This window comes from Liolophura sinensis, chromosome 10 (genome assembly GCF_032854445.1).
Source record: "Liolophura sinensis isolate JHLJ2023 chromosome 10, CUHK_Ljap_v2, whole genome shotgun sequence".
NCBI lineage: Eukaryota > Metazoa > Mollusca > Polyplacophora > Chitonida > Chitonidae > Liolophura > Liolophura sinensis.
In genome coordinates this window covers 7496478-7520516 of record NC_088304.1, presented here as the reverse complement: position 1 = coordinate 7520516, position 24039 = coordinate 7496478, and the positions used below count along the sequence as shown (strand labels likewise).

Sequence of the window (24039 nt, the reverse complement as noted above, 5' to 3'; positions counted from 1 at the left end):
TTATACAGTTCATCAATACCATGATGAAAAAGGCTGGCAAACAAGTTTATATACAGGGTCACATCTGCCAGAAAATGTAACAAACGCCATGCACCAAACATTTTATCTGGTAAAAGTCATGCAAATTTACCTTCCTTTATTGCACTGTTCGTGGAAAAAACAAGTACAACAGAAAGTCTTGACATATTTTGATTTTGAACACTGTATATGAGTTGTTTTTTTGTTTTTTTTCAAAAGTACCAGTTACCAGAATGTGCTAATTATAATGGTATGAAACATGCTTCTACCCTGACTGATGCTAACAAGTTAAGGAAACTAAGAACATTAAAGCATTCAATTAAGGCTGGGAATACGAAGTTCTGCATCCACATGTATCTATATTAACCAAACATGACCTTGACCTTCTCGCATGGACAGAGTATTCGGGTTCCACTGGAGAGAAGCTCTCTAACATCAAATGCTCATGACGAGTATAATTACTAGCGATCATGCACAAATTTTCAATTCATTTTTCAGCCCCAAACTTTTTATCCACAGCATGTATGTGAGGATGAACAAGAAAAAAACTCAATATAATAATATTAGATTCTTTAAAAAAAAATTACACTCCAATGGGAAATGACATTGCTGGTGATTGACAATCAGTGATATAAAACTGGGGAACACCGCACTTTTTACAAGAAAACATCATGATCACTACAAATGGTACTGGTTTGGTCACGTGCCCTGAGGGGGCTATGGCATATTAACACCTCAACCACCCAGTATTCCTTTTTATTTTCCAATAAATATCAGATACAATTTGGCAGCTTTGAGAGTGCTAAATAAAGCATTCAGCAGGGCTTCGTACATAACAAGGCAGTTCATTTTGCACATTTTTTTGTTACCTTTATTCTTTTCCGTTTCAACAAATTTCTCAAGTCGGATACATCTTTTAATTTTCAAATTTATAAGGTACACGAAAGGTCAATAATAAATTGACTCATTGTCTCTAAATAATTTAAATAAAATAAATGCCTTGCTCTGAGTTGTATCTTGTATTAGTTGTATCTGGGACACAATCTACATAAATCAATCAGATCAGTTTTAATACATGCCATCCTGGTTTTGGACCTGATCATTTCCAACTAAACTGCGTTAGTATTATTCTGAAATAATTCTGCAGTAAGATTTCGTAAAATAAATGCAAATAACTAAAACCTTACACTTGTAACCCAAACAAATACATATCTGAAATCTTATGCATAGGTCTATAAATTTAAGACTTCATAATCAAAGGTGGAGTCAAGTGATGCTGCTGAGCAAAATTTGTTTCCAAAAATTTCATCATACTATTTTGTCGAGTTTATAACAACAAAGATGAAGCGTTGAACTTGTGACCATGGTCACCATGGCTGTGTTACCAACAAGTCTCCCAAACCTCTTCTCCCATCTCACATCTTTTGTGTCAGCCAGCCCCCATGTTCTTGTCTTTGCGAGCGGTGAGGATATAAGAAGAGCGATGACAAACCGAGAGAGCCACTCAATTAACAGTACTAAAACAGCTACCTTTGCCACGAGTGGCTATCAAAATCTACTAATGTGTCCTCAACAGTTGACATTCTGACAAGGCCAGGCGCATTTTGTTTTCAAGATGAAGCCTGTTTTGCTGGATACATCAGGTATAAATGTCAATCAGGCATATTACACTCTCCAGTAACATCCCAAAAGTACATCTCCTACCAATGACGTCTGGTTGCTTCATCCACAGCACACACATGCTCTTAAAGTAAATCTTAAACAATGAGTTGATTAGATTGATTATTTTCAAACATACAAAAACAAATGACACCTTCAACGAACCAATAATATGAATTATTACAGAGTACTCATAGTCAGGTGGAGGCAATTTGGGTGATAAAAGACGTTATCTGCCGTTGTCGCAACACTTCTCCACAATGTCTGCTTTACAGTGCAACAAGCTACTAAAAATTTCTGTCCAAAACACAAAAATGCGATCTCATTATAACCACTAAAACTGTTCATGAAAACAGATGACTTCAATGCAGAAAAGTTTTTGAAGGCTCCCCTAATCGTCACGTCCGACAAGGGGAGACAACCATTACTATGTACACACTGGGCTCGAATCAGTTTCTAGCCAAACCATGGTGTCGTCTTCTGTAGCTTCTTCTTGGAGAAGTATCTTGGCTCAAAGGGTGTGACCTGTGAAAAACAGTTCAAGATTGCAGATTTATAATACCATTCATCGCTCTCAAAGAATGTGGGGACCACCTTACAAACCTGTCACAACCCCTGTCAATAGCGTTTAAAATAGTGAATGTGCATCTGTTCACTAAATGTTGCCACTGATGTTATGCCATCTAAATGCTGTTACTACTTCATGAGATAAGCAAGGTGCAAGGTGACTAGTTAATAATACCAGACTCAATGTCTTCTCAGAAGCGAACTGAGCCTACCATAACTGAGCTACAAGTTGAGCTCTCTGTTGCCGTCTCCTTGACGTCAGTTATTATGAGCAGTTGGCACATGAAGCAAACTGAGCCTACCATAACTGAGCTACAAGTTGAGCTCTCTGTTGCCGTCTCCTTGACGTCAGTTATTATGAGCAGTTGGCACATGAAACAAACTGAGCCTACCATAACTGAGTCACAAGTTGAGCTCTATGTTGCCGTCTCCTTGACGTCAGTTATTATAAACAGTTGGCACATGAAGCAAACTGAGAGTAACATGACTGAGCTATATGTTGCTGTCTCCTAGAGATCAGTTATTATGAACAGTTGGCACATGAAGCAAACTGAGCATACCATAACTGAGCTATAAGTTGCCATCTCCTTGACGTCAGTTATTGCTCCCCTCGCTGGTCGTTCTGGACTTGCTGTGATGTTCCTCAGGTTCTTCTTCATCGCCCTTCTCACGAGGTTTTCCCGTGCCAAAGATGTCAGCGTTTCGTGTTGTGTGGGCGATTGCATTGACAGGAGCCTTCACTGTGCGAGGTAAGAGTTTTAATCTTGGCCTGGCTGCCACGGACTCTGCACAAAGCAAAAACCAAGAAGATGAGGTACAAAATGACAGATTTATCCACCTGAAAATTTGCATTTATTTCTTTTATTATTGTTTAACGCCAAACATTTTTCACTTACATGATGGTGATCAGACACCAAATTTTGATTCACTGATTTATTTATTTCATTTTTACAACTGCGGCCAGCATTATGTTGGAAGTAAACCGAGCAGAGTCTGAGGAAAGCCCATGATCATTTGCAGGTTGCTGCGAGACTTTCCCAAGTATGACCAGAGATCAAAAATGAGCACACTAACCACTTGGCCTGGCTTCAACTATGCTGGCCATCAAAATGAACTATTTCTGGACTTTCTAGCCAGCCGACATTATGGCGCTTACCAGGCGAGGGTTCTCTGAACTCTGGTGGGTTGCTTCCCCCACTGTCCCGTCTGGGGCGGGAACCACCGTAGCCCCTCCCACCATCCCGGCCGTCTCGGTAGCCGTCACGACCACCCCGGTAGCCTCCCCGACTTGGCCTGTCATAACCTCGGTCATCTCTCCCACCGGCTTGCCATCCCCCACCCCGGTCATTATACGAGTCATACCCTCCCCGGCCACCCCTACCGCCTCGATAGCCTCCTGGAGAAAGAAAGAGAAGAATAAAAAATAGCATACACATGAATTCAGACCATAAAGATAACAGTCTCAATGAGATCCCAAGTATTCTTCTGAGGCATGACAGCAGGCCTTGTCCTCTGAGCTCTCAATACATAGACATTTATTATATATACGTTATCATTAATTTATTTGATTAGTGTTTTATGCCATATTCGAAAATATTTCACTGATATGATGGTGGCCAGCACCTATACCTGCAGAGGACATTTGTTTATGCATCTGATCATATTTTAACATCCACATCCAGGAATTGTCTGCTTATTTCACAAGTCACAGAGTACAAGCTAGTGACAGTGTGTACTCTTTCCATTGTCTTATTAATGCCTGACTGAACGATTCATACTTAACTTCTTTGCGTAGGAATATTTCACTTAATATTGTAAGTTTTAAATCACTACACCTTTCACAAGTACATGCCTCCTTCACCAGCAAAATCTGTGAAGGATCGCAATTATCAATTTGATCACAAGTACCTGAGTGAGTTCTTATACAGCCATGTAGGTAGAAAAATTACTTCAAGGAACAATTTCCTAAAGAACTACAAATAAAATTGTGAATTTTTCCCTAAGTTACGGTTGATATGTCATCCAACAGTTTATGTATTTACTGGATTTGGGTTTAACAGTTTACTGAGGAATTTGCCCCTCATGTGATAGCGATCAGGTTTATGGGTGGAAGAAACTGGAGTGCTCATGGCAAATCAATACCTGACAAACCTCCAGACTCTTAAGCTGCAGACCCAATCCCTAATTCAGGAGTATCAGAGATTATATGACAACCTCTTGACTTTAATGCATCCTGTCGGGGCCTCCATGGCTCAGTCGGTTAGCGCGCTAGCGCAGCGTAATGACCCAGGAGCCTCTCACCAATGCGGTCGCTGTGAGTTCAAGTCCAGCTCATGCTGGCTTCCTCTCCGGCCGTAAGTGGGAAGGTCTGTCAGCAACCTGCGGATGGTCGTGGGTTTCCCCCGGGCTGTGCCCGGTTTCCACCCAACATAATGCTGGCCGCCGTCGTATAAGTGAAATATTCTTGGGTACAACGTAAAACACCAATCAAATAAATAAATAAATTAATGCATCCTAAACAGCTGAATTCAAAACGGCAACCTCACTGGTTAAAAAACATGACGGTTGCAGTGAGCCAGAGCTTTACCTTTAGGGACAAAATGTTGTTTTGGTTTGACCTGTCATATGCATCAGACACAGACTTTTCTTACATGTCTCTCCTGAATTTTAATTGTACCAGTGTTTAGTAACATTTCTATTGAATATTCACAAATTTATTCTATGAATGTTTGGTTCAAATTCACTGCATTTGTACGCGTACTTATACAAGAATCTGTGTTTTCATCAACATTACAGTCGGCCAAATTATCTTTAATAATAGGATGAGAAGGTTGAGACTCGCTGATTTCCATAGATACAGTAGGTGGCTTTTATGTGAAGAAACATTCCATTTTTAATAACAGTTTACGATGTGCACACCAAAGAATAAAGTTTCCCCTATGGACAATAACTCTGACATTCGTGTTAAAAATATATTAGCTATCATCTCTGACAATCCTCTTCCAGTTGTAAGCTTGTACTGCCAAAAAAGACAATGCCAGTATACATGTCACAGTTGCAATTTAGGTCATCGAAAACAGATGTTTACGTTTTCAACACCTGACTTTTTTTTTATCTAGTGATACACACTGATTTGAACTGGATTTAGTCAATTTTATTGAGCATTTCGCACACTGTTCAATCATATGACCCTACAAGGCCGCCCTTACATGTGTGTGTATATACCTCACTTACCTCGATCATCTCGTCCCCGTCCCCGGCCTCCTCTGTCCTTAAACCGACTCTCAGCAATATCTACACGGAGGTTTCTATCCTCGAACAGCTGCAAACAAATATAACATAACTATGTCAGCTTGCTCAAATATTTCTCTAGGCTAATCGCACATAAAGAACAATGGTGCGGTTATAGTGACATACATAAATTATCATACGACAAATATACAATAAAAAAAATGTTGTACGCCATCTTGTGAAACTGTGCCCTGATTATTCATGTTTTACATTGTACTCAAGAATATTTCACTCATATACTCAGCACCAGCATAGGTGGGAGGACAACGGGTTGGAGCCCAAAAGAAACACACCACCATCTGCAGGTTGCTGCAGACGATCCCACGACCCAGGATTGACTCTGGATGTACCGTCCCCTAAGCGGTGTAGAAACGAAGGCACCTGGCGTGGACTGGTTATTTGATTGACTGATTCATGATTAAACAGCATTCTCATTTATACAGCCGTGGCTGAGAGGATTGACAAACTGGTTGTTCTTGAGCACCATACTCAAATCATTCACTGGCAGATTATGCAAACTTAATGACTGCCACACCCGTACACCCTACACGAGGAATGTTGAACATTCCCTGTTAGTACGAGGCTGGGATTGAACTGACACCTTATAGACGCAATTTGGGTCACACGTTTAAATATGTATACTTACAGCTCCATCAAATGTAAGAGCTTCCTTAAGTGATTCCACATCATCAAATTCAACATATGAGTAACCTGAAGTACAAAAACATTTACCACTGTTCAAAGCATGTACACAATTATGTATTCATTTCACTGGTGTTTTACGCCGTACTCAAGAACAGTTCACTTATACAACGGCTGCCAGCATTATGATGGATGGAAACCAAGCACAGCATGGCAGAAACTGAGGACTAGTAGCACATTCCTGGCAGAACTTCCCACCTATGACCAGAGAGGAAGACAGCATGAGGTAGACTTTGATAACAGCATTTGCAGCTGCTGCACAGGGGAAGAGACTTCTGGATCACTGCACTGAGCTGGTATGCTAACCTCTAGGCCACTAAGGTCCCCTTATGTAAACGAAATATTCCTAAACAATAATACTTTCAAACCTATCAGAGATAAGTAATTCATTATTTCTGTTCAAAGCCATAATAAAACAGACTTAAAATGAGAAAGACATAACAGAAGATAACCAACACTCAACAAAACTAATACAGGTAATGTTTAATAGTTGTTCAGTGTCTAATAATGTTGACAATAACTGTCCAAGTAACACAATTACAAATTTCATTAAAATGCAAATTCTGTAAAATGAACCTATATAAGTTTTTACCTTTAAACTTGTCCGTTTCTCTATCTCTAACAATTCGGACGCCTCTCACCTGTGGAGTATAATAGATACAAATAGTGTCAATGTATTACTCAACATTATGTATCCTTTCACTTTACCAGTTATTTGATGTTTACCACAGCATATTTCTTGTGTTAAATAATATTTCTTTAATCTAAAGAAACCACAAACCAATCATTGTAGCGTCATTTCATAATAAGTGTATGCATATCATATTATATTCCACTGACAAAAACTGCTTTAGAGTTTGAAGAGACCAAAGATTTACAGTATTTAATGCTTGTTTGTTGCTACAGGTATCATAAGCTGAAGAGCCATAGCATAGAATGTACAACGTTTATATATAACTACTATTAAGCAATGCTTTCTGCAGCAGTCCAGTACCCGTTTCCTTGTCTATTTACTATATGTCACATACAAATTGTCTGCTTTCCTGTTTTTGAAATGCACATGCTCATCTGTGTTAGGTTATGGTTTTCAAATGGTTTTAAATGAAGCAAAACTTTGGTCAGAACAGCCCATAATCAAATTTATGATATTATTATGATATATTTATGATAGTTCAAAGACTGAATATACATCATGAATAGTTAAGTCTGTTGGAACTGTCAAAATGTAATGCAAAGCGACACCTATTTCCTGATTTATGCAGAAAACAAAGGGGTCATCTATCAAGGGGCCATGCATATATCCCAAAAAATAGAATAATCTCCATTACAAATATTGCTGTAAAATAAAGACAAACAGCGGTAAGAATAAATGACCCCTACAACATTTTGCCACCTTTGACTCTGGCATACTCTCGTCCATATTTCTAAACCAAGAGGCAGACAAGACAAGATGGGGTAAAACAGCTCTTCTAAAAGTCCAGTTTCATTCTATTTTCAAATATCCTTATCACTGTAAAAAATGTATACAAAAGCCTGTCCATATGAAATTCTGAATCTTTATGCACAGGTAAAGGCTCCCAACTCTCAATTTGAGATTGGCCGGAAGTGCCATAAGCATTCATTCTGACTTTCGAAGATGCATGGCAAGGATCTGTAATGCCTATTTATAATTACACACCTTTAAACCTTTGAAAATTAGTTCTAAATCTCCTTGGACAATTCCATTTGGCAGATTCCCAACGTAAGCTGTGTAGGGAGGTTCAGTGGGGAGAGGTTTGGGTCCTCTCTGTCCCCCGTAACCGCCGCCCCCGCGATCTCTTCCGTAGCTACGTCCTCCTCCACCTCCGCCATAGCCCCGGCTGCTATTATAACCATAATCATCTCTGAAAAATCAAACAAAAACACGGATATAACACAGACAAGGTTATCGCTATCATGTAACAGAGCGATTATTTCAGCACCACTGATCAGTCTTGTCTTGTTTTAGTTCGGCTTACATCACACCATGGTCTAAACTTTCAATCAGGCGCGGTGACGTTGTTGTTGCACACAAATACAATACATGCTTGCGCATCCACATGCGTTGCAAAGAGGTAGGCAACAGCTTGAGGCAAACAGCGATCAAGTAAAATTCGCGACAGGGAAATCCAAGCAGTTTTGTTCATTGGTTGGTTTTCCTTGTAATCATAGCTTTGGTTTCCCCTGATTACAATACGTACCCGCCATAACCGCGATCATCGTAGCCCCGGTCTCCGTACCGATCATCGTAAGAATCCGCCATATTGACCGGATATAATAGTAACCTTATCTGCGCATGCGACTTCTGGTTTTGTACCCGTTGACCTTTTCACAACATTTCTCTGTCTGTGTTCATGCCCATGTCGACAAAAAAGCTAGACCTTCCTGGCCTTATCACCAAAGATGATGCTTTCATTATTGTTTTATATATATTTATATTTTGCTTCCCACACCCATAAAAATGTGATCACTGAAAAAATTTGTATATTAAAACTGTGACATTAAAGAAGAATGAAATGTAGCCTATCATTAAAGATAGATAGGGCCTAATGCCGGATACCAATTCCCCGCGGAGATTTATTAGAAAAGGCAGAAAATTCATTTCTGTTAAATTTAACAGCTTATTTTTCACATGTCTTCTTGTACATGTATGCCTACATGGGCTTAATACAGATAGGCCCTACAATATGTAGGGTAATATGCACATGGAAAGTCGAGATGGCGCCCCCAATTCACACGTCATGTTCCCGGCGATTGAAAGTAAACCCTCGACTAGCGATTGGACACAAATAATTTACCAACTGCTGAGTTCTCACAACAGAGTTTAATGCACGGTTGTGATAATCTGCATGGAGATATTGGTGATATAAAATTGTATTTATGTCATTGGTGTTTTACGCCGTACCGGTACTCAGGAATATTTCACTTACAACAGTGCCCAGCAGTGAGGAAACCTTTCAGAGCCCTAGGGAAACCGACGACGATCCGCATATTGATGGCAGACCTTCCCACGTGCGGTGGTGATATGAAGTTAAATATAGCCAACAGGCCTACCGGTATAGGCCTACATGTATAGCCTTTTTTTTACCCGATTGGTCAGTTGATTATGCACCAAAAATGAATGCTTATTTTTCTGCACAGGAGCATATGGATTACATTTTTGGACTTGTACATTTACCTTCGACTGAACGTAAACGATCGAGACAGTTAGCGGGTCTACCAATTAAAGCGATAGGCCAAACCGTTCCCAAACCTATATTTCCTTTCTGTTTTTAGAATACTTTCTACGTCATAGAAAAGTATTTTAAAACAGTAGAAAATACAGAGGCATTTTCCCCACAAAACCTAACTGTTCGGACCCTAATAGTTTCTGTTATTGAATACCGGTACGTAACTTTTTAGAAATTTTTCATTTTTGTAAATCCATTTTGTGATAAACAAGTCTTAAGAGTATTCTAATAACTTTCATTTTTGAGGCGCTTAAAACAATTTATACAAGTAATAATGCACTGACAGTTGGAAGCCTCAAAACCCCGCCATGAAAAACAACTGCCTGCCAACCATTTTTTTTTCCTAACCATAAAATGTGAAAAATAATTTCTGGGTTCTCACAGTTCTCTCACTATTGCCTTTCGTTTGAAGCACACATGACTTATTACTTTACTTAGGCGTGTACTGCAATTTAAACTTTAAAAAAATTAATAAAGTAGTGTTTGGCGGCATTGAGTACTCAAGAATTTCAGGGTGGAGCACTCCAAAGCCCGGAGGTATACAAAAGTGTGGATACAATCGAGCTTGAGGAAAATTGGAAGTGAATAATTTTCAGATTTCCATCAAATGTAATACGCGGTATGGATGAATTATGTTGCATTATATTGTCATAATCTATCAGTATTGAGTAATCGCGTTCAAAACTCCCCCAAAAGCTAGCACTTTATACCATTCCCACTGGAAACCAGTATAGGCCTACGGCTTTCACTGTTGCCAGTGACTATTCGTAGAATTATATTGTCAGCAATTTGTAATTTCAGTTTTGACCTTTTCATGCACGCATATATTATATAACGACACTGTAAAATTACTATTGTGTAGAAAACCGCCTAAATAATCAGACATCAGTATTCTCATGTCACAGAAAGTACATTAGATAATCCCCCCAAAAAGGTACACCAACACTCTGCGTCAAGTACCCACGCCACAACTCTCATTGGGATATAAAATCATGTAGGCTACAGCAGAACCAGCGAGAACTGGAAAATAGGACGCACTCTTCGAGACAATTTCTTAATTGGCCGTTTATAAAATGCGATGAGTTTATATTCTTCATGCTCCAATACATGTGAACAGAGATTTATTCTTTATCTATATCATTTAATGCTATGCAATGATTCCAGTGACGACAAAAAAAAAAAAAAAAGGGAGGTGGCCTCCGTGGCTCAGTTGGTTAGCGCGCTAGCGCAGCGTAATGACCCAGGAGTCTCCTACCAATGTGGTCGCTGTGAGTTCAAGTCCAGCTCATGCTGGCTTCCTCTCCGGTCGTAAGTGGTAAGGTTTGTCAGCAACCAGTGAATGGTTGTGGGTTTCCCCCGGGCTTTGCCCGGTTTCCACCCACCATAATGCTGGCCGCCGTCGTATAAGTGAAATATTTTTGAGTACGGCGTAAAACATCAATCAAATAAATAAATAAACAAAAAAAAAAAAAAAAAAAAAAATAGTGACTCGGCTATTATGCAGTGGGGTAGGAAGCGAAGGTGGGAGATTACTCCGCCCATAAAACGACGGCTCATTGTTCTCGATGAATGCATCCTCTAATATACTGCACACATATATTCATCACATTACTCCCACACGAGTAATTCGCCGGTATCTTGTCAACGATTGGTGATTTTCCCCCACCAATAAAATTGACCACCATCGAATAAGTGGAAAATATATATATATGATCTGTAACTTGTCATTGTGGAGTCATCAACCAAGTTTCAGCGCAACACGATCATCCGTTTTGAAAAAAAAAAAAAAAAACAAATCCCGAAAACTGATTCTTGATGGACCGACACGCTGACCGACTGACAAACCAGATGTATACAGAGCTCAATGCAAAGAAAACTTGACAGAGCTCAGTGCAGAGGAAACATGACGGAGATTATTGCAGAGGGTGCTCACTGCAGAAGAAACTTGGCTGAACTCGCTGCAGAGGAAATTTGTGGGACCTCGCTCGAAAGGTAACTTGACAGAACTCACCGAAGAGGGAACTTGGCTGAGCTCACTGTAGACGAAGCTTATCAGGCCTTACTGGATAGGTAACTTGACAGAGCTCACTGTAGACGAAGCTTGTCAGGCCTTATTGGAAAGGTAACTTGACAGAGCTCACCGTAGACGAAACTTGTCAAGCCTTACTGGAAAGATAACTTGACAGAGCTCACTGCAGAGGAAACATGGTGGAGCTTACTGCGGAGGGTGCTCACGGCAGAAGAAACTTGGCTGAACTCGCTACAGAGGAAATTTCGGAGATCTCGCTCGAAATGTAACTAGACGAAGCTTGTCAGGCCTTACTGTAATGGAAACTTGGCAGAGCTCACTGCAGAGGAAACTTTTCAGACCTTGCTGGAAAGGCAACTTCGCCGGGCTCACTGAAAAGGAGAGCTCCCTACAGAGGAAACTTGTCAGAGCTCACTGCAGAGGAAACATGGCAAAGCTCACTACAGAGGAGACTAGGTAGAGCTCACTGCAGAGGAAACTTTTCAGACCTTGCTGGAAAGGCAACTTCGCAGGGCTCACTGAAAAGGAGAGCTCACTACAGAGAAAATATGGCAGAGCTCACTGCAGAGGAAACATGACAGAGCTCATTACAGTGGAGACTTGACAGCTCACCACAGAGAAAACATGGCAGGGATCATTACAGAGGAAACTTGGGAGAGCTCACTGCAGAGGAAACTTAGCAGAGATCACTGCAGAGGAAACATGGCAGAACTTACTACAGAGGAGACATGGCAGAGCTCAATGCAGAGGAAACATGGCAGAGCTCAATGCAGAGGAAACACGGCAGAACTCACTACAGAGGAAACTTTGTAAACTCAACTTAACAGACTACTGAGGAGTTCCGCGCAAAGGTACCTCGGCAGAGCTTGGTGCTCGGAAATGAGGCAGAGCTTAATGTCGAAGGAAGTTGGAAGAGTTCGCTACACAGGAAATTTGGCAGAGTTTACTGCAAAATAAACCACCTCACTATACCATATAATTGGTGTATGTACAAAATAACAACAGGACAAAAATGGATTTTACAGTGATTAATTTGTCTCTGTACATCATGTAAGCTACTTGTACATTGTTGATAAGACTTTCCTCGGACATGTATTAAACATAGATAATTCCTTATACCTACAGGTAAAAATCAACACCATTTACGCAAAATGGCTTTGTAATAAAGGTATACACTTTCATTAATGTAATTATCATTAACAAAATTGGATATGTCTGTAAATCTTCAACATTTTCAACAACTAAAGCACTTTTTTCAGTAGAATTTGTGCATACAATTATTATGAAGACTGCACTAAAAATAATGTGTTTGTCTCAAAGAAAATGCAACCTTAAAGGAGACGAACATTTAAATATCAATCAAATTCTACTGAAAATAGTATGCTTTTCCTCACAGGTGCATGCCATAAAAAATTCGAATATGTACCTCCAACTGATAAATTATAAATAAAGTCAGCGCCAAAATCCGCTGTGGGCGACTCCATTTTGGCTAAGAACTAGTCCTGAAGTCTTCTGTGTTAGGAGAACTGCCGTAGGAAACCGCCAAAGTGCAGTTCGTACATTTCCAGAAGAAATATTCTTCCCAGAAGGTAGAAACAGTACAGTTCGTTTTCCGCTCGATGATCGGGAAACTGGAATATGGGACGTAGGTTCTGAGTTTACACGAACAAGCCGGCAGTTTTAACGGCTCTCACTGGCTGAGAGGCAACACACCCCTAGCATAAATTACAGGGTGTTGAAGATGGAGAACACGATGGACTCGAACGCAATTTATGCCAACTGCGTGTATGGCAAGTAATGGCAAATTTAGGCAGCAGGCACCACCAGATAGAAAAAAAATGTGCTCTTTTCAGCCTATGTGTCATGTTTTTAGGTTTTCTTCTCCTTTAACAGAACTGTGCAAATTACTTCTCTACACCCCATAGTTTTCTCAGAGGGTTTTACAATACTGGTTGCAGAGGCGGTTGAAAAGGTTGAAGAAGTAGGGTAGCTGTAACAGATTTTGCAGGCTTCCTCCCCTAACATAATTAAGCTCTTTAAAACATAACCAAACTATCCCTACAATAATATACAACCAGCTTGGTTCCTCAAGTTAAAAGAAAAGAAAAAACAAAAACTCACATTAGTTTGAATATACTGGAAACAAAAGCCTATGGGCCCTCAAGTAAAATTTTTGACATCTTTTTGCCATAATGTCAGCCTGTATTTACATGTAGATCTGTGGTCTATTAGTCTATGAGAACACAGAGTTGCAGCTAGGTTACACATGCGCAACTCAATCCACGATTTGCCTCCAAACTGAAGAGTGCAGGACTGCCACAGAGACATTTTAGGTTGTATATGGACAATAAATTTCTGCACTGTATGCACCTAGGTAAAATATATATCAGAATTTTGTCTGTTTTAGACAGAACTGAAAACTTTTTTGCCAGTGGAAGTTACCAAGGTAACAAAATGCTGTGATTTCATTTCTAGCAACCACTGCTCAAAAAAAAAAAATGGTAGTCATCCTAAGATGATTTTTTCATATTTTGTAGGAAAAGTGCAAGCTGCATGTGGTGGTATGTCATTGTACCACGCGAAAGTTAGGGGATATATATTTTTGGAGGTTAAGTTGACAAATTTTCTACATAAATAGTAAGGAAAATCAATGAGCACTGTCAACCTCTATTTCCAAGTAGATCTGTGGTCTGTTAGCAGAGTTCAAGCTACATGTATCCTTTACAGTTCTCACAACTTACAGAGCGCCCTGTGTTGGCTGACACAGTAAACACGAAAAAGCCCAAAACTAACTGACTAGTTTGCGTCTTTCAGGCGAACATGGCAGTTTTATGCATTTGACCTCATACTTAGTTTAATGAACAACCAGACCATCAGAAACTTTTTCAATTTTCAACAATTTGGAAAGTCAACATTGCTGGAGTTTTTCCTTTCTTAAGTGTAAGAAAACAAAACAATGCACCAATCACAAAACTGTCTACACCACAAGAAACGGATTGTTGAAATGAAGAGCATTTGCATTAATACCTTTAGTCTCTGCATCTTTATGGAAATGCTGATTATTAGATTTTCTTCCAATATCTTACTCATCCAGACAGTATATCAACAATAATGAACCAAGATTTAGGCATAATCACTGATTCTCTCTGTTTACTTCATCAAGAGACCATAGATTTACGTGGGGTTTTACATTTCCGTTTTGTAGAAGGCGACGATAAGACACTATCTTCTGAGACCGCTATGATATCATCCCCTGATTCGAGCTTTGACTTTTTTTGGGGAGTTACGTCCCCTGAAGCTTCACTCAAAGAAGAGGTAACTGTGGAGTCGCTCAACAAATCTCCATTTTCATCGTTGTTATTTGAAGACTTAGTTCCCATTTTCTGTGGTGAAGCAGTTTGCTCACCGCTTCCTGAGGAATTGGTTCCCTTTTTGTGTTTGCTTGGCGATGGAGGCGGCTCAGTGATTTTCTCATGGGCCAACTTTTGTGTCTTTGCCGGACTACCTATCTCCATCTTTCCAACCACCTCATGGCTATGTATCTTCCTCTTCTTTCCTTTTTTTTTCTTCCTCTGTGCCAACTTTGTGTTGGGACTACAACATAAACAAAGAAATGCAAGTCAGTTGTACATTTCATTATGTGACGATAAAAATTACACTGCTCCGAGGGAAGGTCTGCAGCAACCTGAGAATGGTTGTGGGGTTCCCCCTGGATCTGCTTATTTCCTTCCGCCAAAACGCTGGCTGCTATCGAAGAAGTGAAATATTTGCAAAGAACACCAATGAAATTTATAAATAAATATTTACACTGAAAACTGTACACATGTTCAGGATTTTTTCTTGTTCATTTACCTGATTAGGGACTGATGTTGTGCTTATGAGTATATATTGATGACCCAATAGACCCAATAAAGGTTTACGGGGGCAGGAAACTGGGGTCAGCTCAAAGTAAAGCGAAGCTCTTCAACAGCCATTGACTGAGTGATTTATTTGACTGGTGTTTTATGTTGCATTCAAGAATTTTTCAATTATATGATGGCAGCCAACATTACAGTGGGAGGAAAATGGACAGAGCCCGGGGAGACTCATGACCATCCTCAAATTGCTGGAAGACCTTCCCACGTACATATACGGCTGGCTTGGAAGCCACCATGAGTTGGTCTTGACTGTCAAACTGAAGTTTGTCAAACTCATTCATTCCAAAACATTTCCTTCTTCATGCCTCTGTCTAATACCTTAAGAGTCTTGACTTTGGCACAAAGGGAGACAACAGTAATCTAATATTTTTCTCTTTGCCCATCAATTGTCTGAGCAGATTCTTGTAGAGTACTCTCTCGAGTTGCGAGGGAAAAGTTACTTACTATGCTTGTGCTAGGATTTTTTTCCACACCTTCTTACAGTCACTGTTCATGGCACTGCTTAATGATTTCAGGTTGTCTTTCACATTTTCCACCAATTTCTAAAAAGAAACGACCATGTCAAATGTTGTAAAGAGAAGTCAGGAAACTTATAACTCTACTGGGGCAAGGCTGTACGCAAATCTATAGTTGCCTATCTAATCAGCATGTTATTGGCTAAAATACAAGTACACACACTATGGTTCCTGATCAAAAAATTTTACTGTTATATTTCATATTTCTTTTCATAATTTCTCAGAAGTGATACTCTTATAAGATACATAACACCAGCCAGATAAAACACAACAAACACCAAACCGAAAGCTAAAGCAGTCACACCTGCATGTATTTATCAATTTCATGAGTAGAACCATCAGCCTTTGGCATACAGCTGATAAGCTTTCCCATGCTTATATCACTCTAGTATTATCTAATAACTCTCTTTTCCATGTAGTGTATATTTATCTCATTACAGTCTGACACCATATTCAAGAATATTTCACTTAAATCACGACTGTCATCATCATGGTGGGAAGAAACAGGTCAGAGCTCTATCTAGGGAAGCCCGTGACCATCCACAGGTTGTTTGAAGGCCTTTCCGGAAAGCTAGATGGATGTATTGGTGAGAAGTATTGTGCTGTGCAGGCATGTTAACCACTTGGCCACGGAGGCCTATCTACATCATAACTGAGTATCTCTGTAATCACTGTGCACTGCTCACCTTGCCCTGAATCTTGTCTGCCATCAGAAATCTGAGCAGCAAAACCGTCATTTCATGAGTGTGCTTCGGTTTGAAATCTTCCTTCTTTAGACGGAGTAAGATCTGCAGTTAGAACAACGAAACAGAAAATCAGTAACATGTGATAAACATGAAAAAAAAAGAAAAAAAAAAAAAAGAAAAAAAACATACAGCAAAAATCTTCCAAATATTGAGATCTTTATTGTAATATAATGGTCTGAAAAGCGTGCACAAAATTTGATTGCTCTTGCTTTATCAGTTTTTGAGATACCTTTTTTACACTTATGCCGTAATCAACAACATTTCACTTATGTGACTGCAGCCAGCATTACGGTGAGAGGAAACCATGCAGAGCCCCGGTGAAACCCACGATCATCAGCAGGCTGCTGAAAGACCTTTCTACGTACGGCTGGAGAGGAAGCCATGAGCTGGACTTGAACTCGCAGTGACCGAGGGGCCACTGTGGTTCAGTTGATTTGCGCGCTAGCGGAGCGTAATGACCATAAAGCCTCTCACCAATGAGGTCACTGTGAGTTTCAAGTCCATCTAATGCTGGCTTCCTCTCTGGCTGTAAGTGGGAAGGTCCGCCAGCAACCTGCGGACGGCTGTGGGTTTTCCCCGGGCCCTGCCCAGTTTCCTCCCACCATAATGCTGGCCGCTGCCATATAAGTGAAATACTCTTCAGTACTACATTAAACAGCAATCAAATATACAAATAAATCAGAGCGACCGCATTGGTGAGAGGCTACTGGGTCACTGCACTGCGCTAATTTGCTAACCACTTCGGCCCCACCTTGTTTACAAGATTATTAAGTCACACAGACAGCAGGTAGATGAAGGATGATTGAACCTGAACACTGCATTTATTTTATTGGTATTTTACCCCTTACTCAAGATTATTACACTTATGTTATTGGACGGCAGCAAGCGAAGAAACCGGCTAGGAAAAACCGTCCTATTTTTCTATAAAAGTACAAATAAACCTAAGGCAATACTAAGGAAAACAATGGATACATATAGGCCTGAATGAAGATATCTTACAGAAATAAATAAATATGTTGTGTTCAGTTCAATATCATACAAGAGGACTTACTGGGGTAAGTGAAGCAGTAAACTTTTTGGTAAATTTGATCCACTCTTCCTCTCCAACTTGAACTTGCTGAATAGAAAATACAAATGAAAAATGTTTAAAAAAATAAATATGTTTGAAAACATTTTCCTGAACAATAAAAAAGTGATTTAAAGTATATTGTCACAAGTAAACTAACGTCAATGAAAAAGTACTTTTACGGTCAAACACTTACCATATCTGGTTTCAGAAGCGATGACAACATTGAACAGGCCTGGGTCTGAAATTACACAGGTGTCTATTAGGCATAGTGTTAAACTATGATTTTAAAAAATATTAAAATTTAAATAAATCATAACATCTTATGATTTTATTTATTTATTTACCAGCTTTCCCTAAAGAACATCATCACTTAAGCCTTATGCTTAGCAAAAGTTGCTCCCAATCTTTCTCGCTCTGAAAATCTCTCCCAGTTGATGTCTATAAATGAATGATTTTGGTTTAAAGCTACTTTTGGGCAATACTGCTGCCACATTGTCTTGACTGATGTCTATGAGAACAATACATGCATTATGATTTTATCCTAAGTGTGACACAAGGAGTGCTAAGCCAGCTAACACTTATATCCCAAGTTACTACATTCACTATATTTATGCTGCATTGCCATTTTAGTTTGACACAAGCTGACTTGGCAATCAACTCAACAACCAAATTCTCAGAGTGTAAGAGCGACTTTACACAAACAAACCTCAAGACTGATCAGACTTACCCTAAGGAAAACTCTGACAGACTCGTCTTTGACACAGTCCAGTAACACATCAGACAGAGGCCAAGTGGTAGACTAGAACATAAATAACAAGCACCGGTTATCACAATCAGGTGGCAACCAAGACTCTAAGGTGTCAATGAGTGATATTAAAATTTAAGCCCGGATTAACTTTTATTACACTTTTGAACACCTGGACCTTGAATATTTATTTATTTATTTGAGGTGTTTTATGCAATACTCAAGAATGTTTCAGTTAATCAACACTGGCCAGCATTATGGTGGGAGGAAACCGAGCAGAGCCCGGGGGAACCCACCACCATCCGCAGGTTGATGGCAGACCTTCCCACCTAGAATGGACCCTGGATATAACATTGTAGGTGCACATATGACCTGAATTCTGGAAGCTCTGGATGTTTTGCTCATGAGGCAGAAACTCTATTGCAGTGAGGTCTTATTTGTTTTTTTTTTAACTTGTGTTTCACCTGAATGAAGGTAAAGGTCAATCAACAGTATTTTATTTATTTATTTATTTGATAGGTGCTTTACGCTGTACTCAAGAATATTTCACTTATACAACGGCGGCCAGCATTATGGTGGGTGGAAACCGGGCACAGCCCGGGGGAAACCCACAGCCATCTGCAGGTTGCTGACAAACCTTCCCACTTACGGCTGGAGAGGAAGCCAGCATGAGCTGGACTTGAACTCACAGTGACCGCATTGGTGTGAGGTTCCTGGGTCACAATGAACAGTAACCATGGTAACATATGATAAAGACATACAGTAAGGGACCTAAGGTTTCGCCCTGGGACCCGGAAATCCCGGGAAAGTGTACCCCAGGATTCATTGCATTAGTTGTGGTTGTCACTGACTGAGTGTCGCGGGAGAGCATCAGGGGTGGTCAGGGGCTTATACTGGCAGTTCTAGAATGTAATAAACAAGCTCACACTTTACTGAGCAGTCAGTCTATGCTCCTACCACCAACAGTTTCTATTTTTCTCACCTTTAATCATAATAATTTTGGTACATGCACTTCACAACATGTTGATTGTTTTATCACTGTTATTTTGTAATAAATAGGAGTTTACGAGAACACTCTGTGGAGATTAAGCATGACTACCTTTACACATGTGGAGTGTCATGTCAAATATCCGTTTTTGACTGCAGGGCTCTCTGTATACAAAGCTGTAGCAGAATTTAGCATACTACGAATCAATACTTGCAAACTAAGCCTACCAGCAGACGAGATGAAGATGTCAAAATTGCCATCAAAGCAACATCTACATACGGGAAGCTGATGACAGATATTTCTCAGTGAAATTCGTTTTCAGCTAAAATGCATTTGTACACATACTTGATGCATAATGACGGCTCGCAGCATACAGATAACGGTGTGAGTTGACTTCCACGCAGGCCTAACCCGAATAATCAGTATGTCTGCAGTGTATATTGTGTATGTACTTTCCTTGTTTGGCGGGGTCATGCTTTCAAACAGTGTTTGAAATTTAAAGGTTTGTAATGAACACTGCCCGTTTTAACACTTTCTCCAGTTTCATTCATGGGTATATTTAGAGATGTACAGATGTACGTGTAGGCCTACAAGTTGGGAGACCTGCACACCTCCCTGTCAGTGACTTGACCCATTGTGGCGAGGATTAACAACCAGAGCTGCTAAGTGCAATGCAGAGTAATGGAACGAAGATTGTGGAGGGTAGGAGGGGGGAGGCTAATCACTCTCTTCTGTCATCTTGCGGCCAATTCAGATCATGCAAAAGTAAACGACAGCAACTCACATGCAAAACTTTAAGTCATTTACCGTATGTTGCCATAGTTACCATCAACTACAGCATAAGACAGCTTTGAGATACAGGTATGTTATTCAAGTTCTTTGCATAATTTCTGAATTTTGTGGAGTTACTGTTTGATAAATCAACACTTTATCCACCTTATCCTATCTAGATTCAAATCTACAAGTACCTACCCAATGCCTCTCCAAGGTGGTCTGAAAAAATATATAATGCAGACGGGCATTTCTGCAAAAGTGAACAAAAAAGAATGGTAAAAAACAGAATAACAAAACAATAAATATAGTGCCACATTACCAGATTACCATGCTGTAGGCACCAAATATCACACACCCACTCAATCACAGCACAAGGACACCTGGCTGCCCTTTAGTCAGATGTCACCATGATGCAGTAAATATCTAATATCTCATTTACTATGTGCACCTAGAGTAGCTGGACACTGTTAACATCTCAGGCAATAAAAGGCGACAAGTCCTGTACCAAATACAAATGAAAACAACTGACCTCAAACCTAAAAAAAGCTGAACATTGAGCAGGGAGGCAGATGGTGTAATTACTTTTTGTTTAGTTGAGAAATACTATCAAATTTAAGAAAACAAAATAACAAAATGTCTCATGACATAGTGTTAACTTACTTCTTTTGCAAGTAATCTGTCAGCGCTGACTTCAGCAGACCAAGGGCTTTCTCCAGGTAAATGTCACATTTCTATTCAAACAAAACAAACCATTCAAACTGAATTCATTACCCATGATTTATTTATTGGATTTGTTTTGAAGTGAGTGCTTGGGGTTCATCGTCGTACTTAACAATTTTTCAGTCATATGATGACCAAGGAATCCTTAGAGTGCATGTAATGTGCCTCTGTTACATAACGGATTTCCACTGCTCTTTTATCTAGTGCTGCCTATCTAGTGCTGAGACGCCTTACCGAAGGCAAGTAAGCCGCCCCGCCCGAGCCATTATACTGATACGGGTCAACCAGTCATTGTACTATCCCCTTAATGCTGAATGCTTCGTTTTTAACATCAAGCTCAAGAATTTTCCAAATACTGTGAATTTTCAACCTTTTCAACCACTAGAGCACTTTTCTCAGTGGAATTTATGCATGCACTTACTATGAAAATGATGCTAAAAACGATTTGTTTGCGTCATTAAAGATGCAAGCTTTATAAAACTGAGTAAATTATTTCTCTACACCCCCATAGTTCTCCCAGGATATTTCAAAATATAGGTTGCAGAGGCGGTTGGAAAAGTTGGAGAATTAGTATGTGATGGCAGAAAGTTTTACGACTGGAGGAAATGAGAACGACTGGAGGAAATGAGAATGTCTGGAGCAAAAGCGCGAGTCTTCTCCGGGCACCTGACAAAAGTGATGACTCATGGACACGATGGAATTAGCGAGAGATGAATTCTAACACTCGATATAATTGGTCCAAGTCAGTGAGTCAGCATTTTAGCCTTCCGAGTCTGCTCAGGGCCAAGTGTTCAAAAGAAATGAGATTGTATAGATCTACCCTCATTCCTCATCCATTTTGCATATGAAAAAGCAACTTTTATGGCTATTTATGCACATTTTGTGGAGTCAAAACTACACTGGTTGCGTTGGTCGATTTCAGGGCTTCACAAAAAGTATAACTTTATCAGTCTACAAGGAAGAATGATATATTAATATGCTTGAATGAACACATTGCAGATATACGGAATGGTTGAAGAGTTACAGTAATAAAATCTAAGGCAAGATTGCAATGTCAATTTTTATCAGCAAGAGTGGTAATTAAGAGAGTACACACAAAACTATGCAAGTCTCCATGCAAATATAGCATTAGGAAAGTTTCTGAGAGGGATAAAAACTCAATGGGCTACTCAAGGCATTATTTTTTTAAATAAGAAGAAGAATGCAAAAGCTGAAATCATACAACAAATGTACGGGTTTGACAGATTGATTTACTTTATTGAAATCCTACCTGTAGGCGTATGGTTTTCTCTTCCGTCGTGTTCTTGGAGGTGGCTCTGGATCTTGTCTTGACAGGGGATACACGTACATCTGCCTCTACCTCACAGTTCAATATAACACGCATCTGAAATACATCATCTAGTATTTATCTCCATTACCCGACAGGTGTTTAACGACGTGCGCAAGAATTTCTCAATCACTGTATGGATGAGGGAACAAGCAGCATCTCATTCAAATGTGATCTTTTTCACGACCATTACTACATGTTCTGCATCTGTTTAATAAGGTGTGGCTAAGTAGATTTATTTATTTGATTGGTGTTTTACGCCGTACTGAAGAATATTTCACTTATACGACGGCGGCCAGCATTATGGTGGGTGGAAACCGGGCAGAGCCCGGGGGTAACCCACGACCATCCGCAGGTTGCTGACAGACCTTCCCACGTACCACCGGAGAGGAAGCCAGCATGAGCTGGACTTGAACTCACAGCGACCGCATTGGTGAGAGACTCCTGGGTCATTACGCTGCATTAGCGCGCTAACCAACTGAGCCACGGAGGCCCCCTTGGCTAAGTAGAGTGTTCATATTATAGAATGTTGAACCCAAATTACGGGAAAATGCCAACTTTTACTATTTTTAACGAACGCCTTACAATTCTTTTTTTTTTTTTTTCAGAACATATGGTGTAAAGATAAACCACATATGTAGCTGTTTCATTACTGTGTGCCATTTTCAGTGTTATCATACCTTGGCCATCAAAGTCTAAATAAAGTGATTTACCACTGTATATCTTACCAGAAAATTAAATGCCAACGATACTTCCTTCACCATATGAAGACTTGAGACTGAAAAATAGAAAAAAAGACCAAATACTATGTCTTTCAAAAAAATCATTCATTTTTGTACAGACTGTGAAAGTTGATTTATATTGCTGTCAGGTTGTGTTAAAAGTTGCACTCTAGGGTGCGGTTTCACAAAGATGTCCTACATGTAAGATGATCGCACGTATGCGACAATGGTACGGTAATTGTGACGTATAAAATATCGCAGGACAAACATACGATAAGAAAAATGTTGTACTCTGCTTTGTGAAACTGGGGGCTGGATCTTTGCTGACCTTTTGTGGAATACTGAATGAGTTCGTCCATTTTCTCCAGAACTTCCTCTTTGTCCACATCTGGGTCTGTGTGTCTCTTGAAACAAAATTGTGCAACGAATTATTGATATTTACTTCAAAATAAAATACTGGAGTCTACCATGGACAACAGTTTTGCTTTAAACAGTTTATCTTACGGGAAATCATCTCGATTCCACGGCATCACATTTATTTAAAATGTAAAAATTTTGTAATCACAACACAAATAATGGCAAACAATCCACATGTCCTGTGATGTCTCTAAACAGGCCTCCATACACAAAAACGGGACTATTTCACTGGGCAGTCTATTTCCTGTGATGTGTACTTCATTTTTAAGGTCAACATGAATCTCTACACAGTCTTATCTACAGCCTCCAGCCCAGAGGCTAGTCTACTATCGGAGCAACTCTCACTTAAATTGATCAGTTTTAAAATTATTTATGTAAGTGTAAAATTAACCTACCAAAGAGCAAACAGAAATTCCCAAATGATGCTACATGTACAAGTGAAAAATAAAAACCCATCTTAATCACACCCACGTTTGTACACAGGTGTTTTTTTTCTCCTCGTACATGTATGCGACGTGAGTAGGGTTTATATTCATTTATTTATTTGATTGGTGTTTAACGCTGTGCTCAAGAATGTTTCACTTA

General features: G+C 39.7%; 2 protein-coding genes and 1 long non-coding RNA gene across 3 annotated transcripts; all 3 read right to left on the bottom strand.

Annotated features, from left to right (window-relative positions):
• Nucleotides 1–902: 902 nt before the first annotated feature.
• LOC135476199 (eukaryotic translation initiation factor 4H-like) lies at nt 903–8519 on the bottom strand. Its single transcript, XM_064756144.1, has 8 exons — nt 8457–8519; nt 7916–8120; nt 6830–6878; nt 6182–6246; nt 5479–5566; nt 3401–3640; nt 2805–3029; nt 903–2202 (listed from the first exon to the last, which is right to left on the bottom strand). The coding sequence occupies exons 1-7, from the start codon at nt 8516–8518 to the stop codon at nt 2839–2841; spliced, it is 900 nt and encodes a 299-aa protein (XP_064612214.1). The 5' UTR covers nt 8519; the 3' UTR covers nt 903–2202; nt 2805–2838.
• Nucleotides 8520–14580: 6061 nt separating this feature from the next.
• LOC135476485 (uncharacterized) lies at nt 14581–21814 on the bottom strand. Its single transcript, XM_064756517.1, has 10 exons — nt 21809–21814; nt 20929–20999; nt 20467–20518; nt 19358–19408; nt 18489–18560; nt 17955–17999; nt 17744–17809; nt 16633–16734; nt 15876–15973; nt 14581–15108 (listed from the first exon to the last, which is right to left on the bottom strand). Exons 1-10 carry the CDS (start codon nt 21812–21814, stop codon nt 14673–14675), a joined length of 999 nt encoding a protein of 332 aa, XP_064612587.1. The 3' UTR covers nt 14581–14672.
• Nucleotides 21815–22258: 444 nt separating this feature from the next.
• Nucleotides 22259–23445, bottom strand: LOC135476207 (uncharacterized). Its single transcript, XR_010445100.1, has 3 exons — nt 23366–23445; nt 23044–23093; nt 22259–22372 (listed from the first exon to the last, which is right to left on the bottom strand). It is a non-coding gene; the product is annotated as an uncharacterized LOC135476207 (long non-coding RNA).
• Nucleotides 23446–24039: the final 594 nt, after the last annotated feature.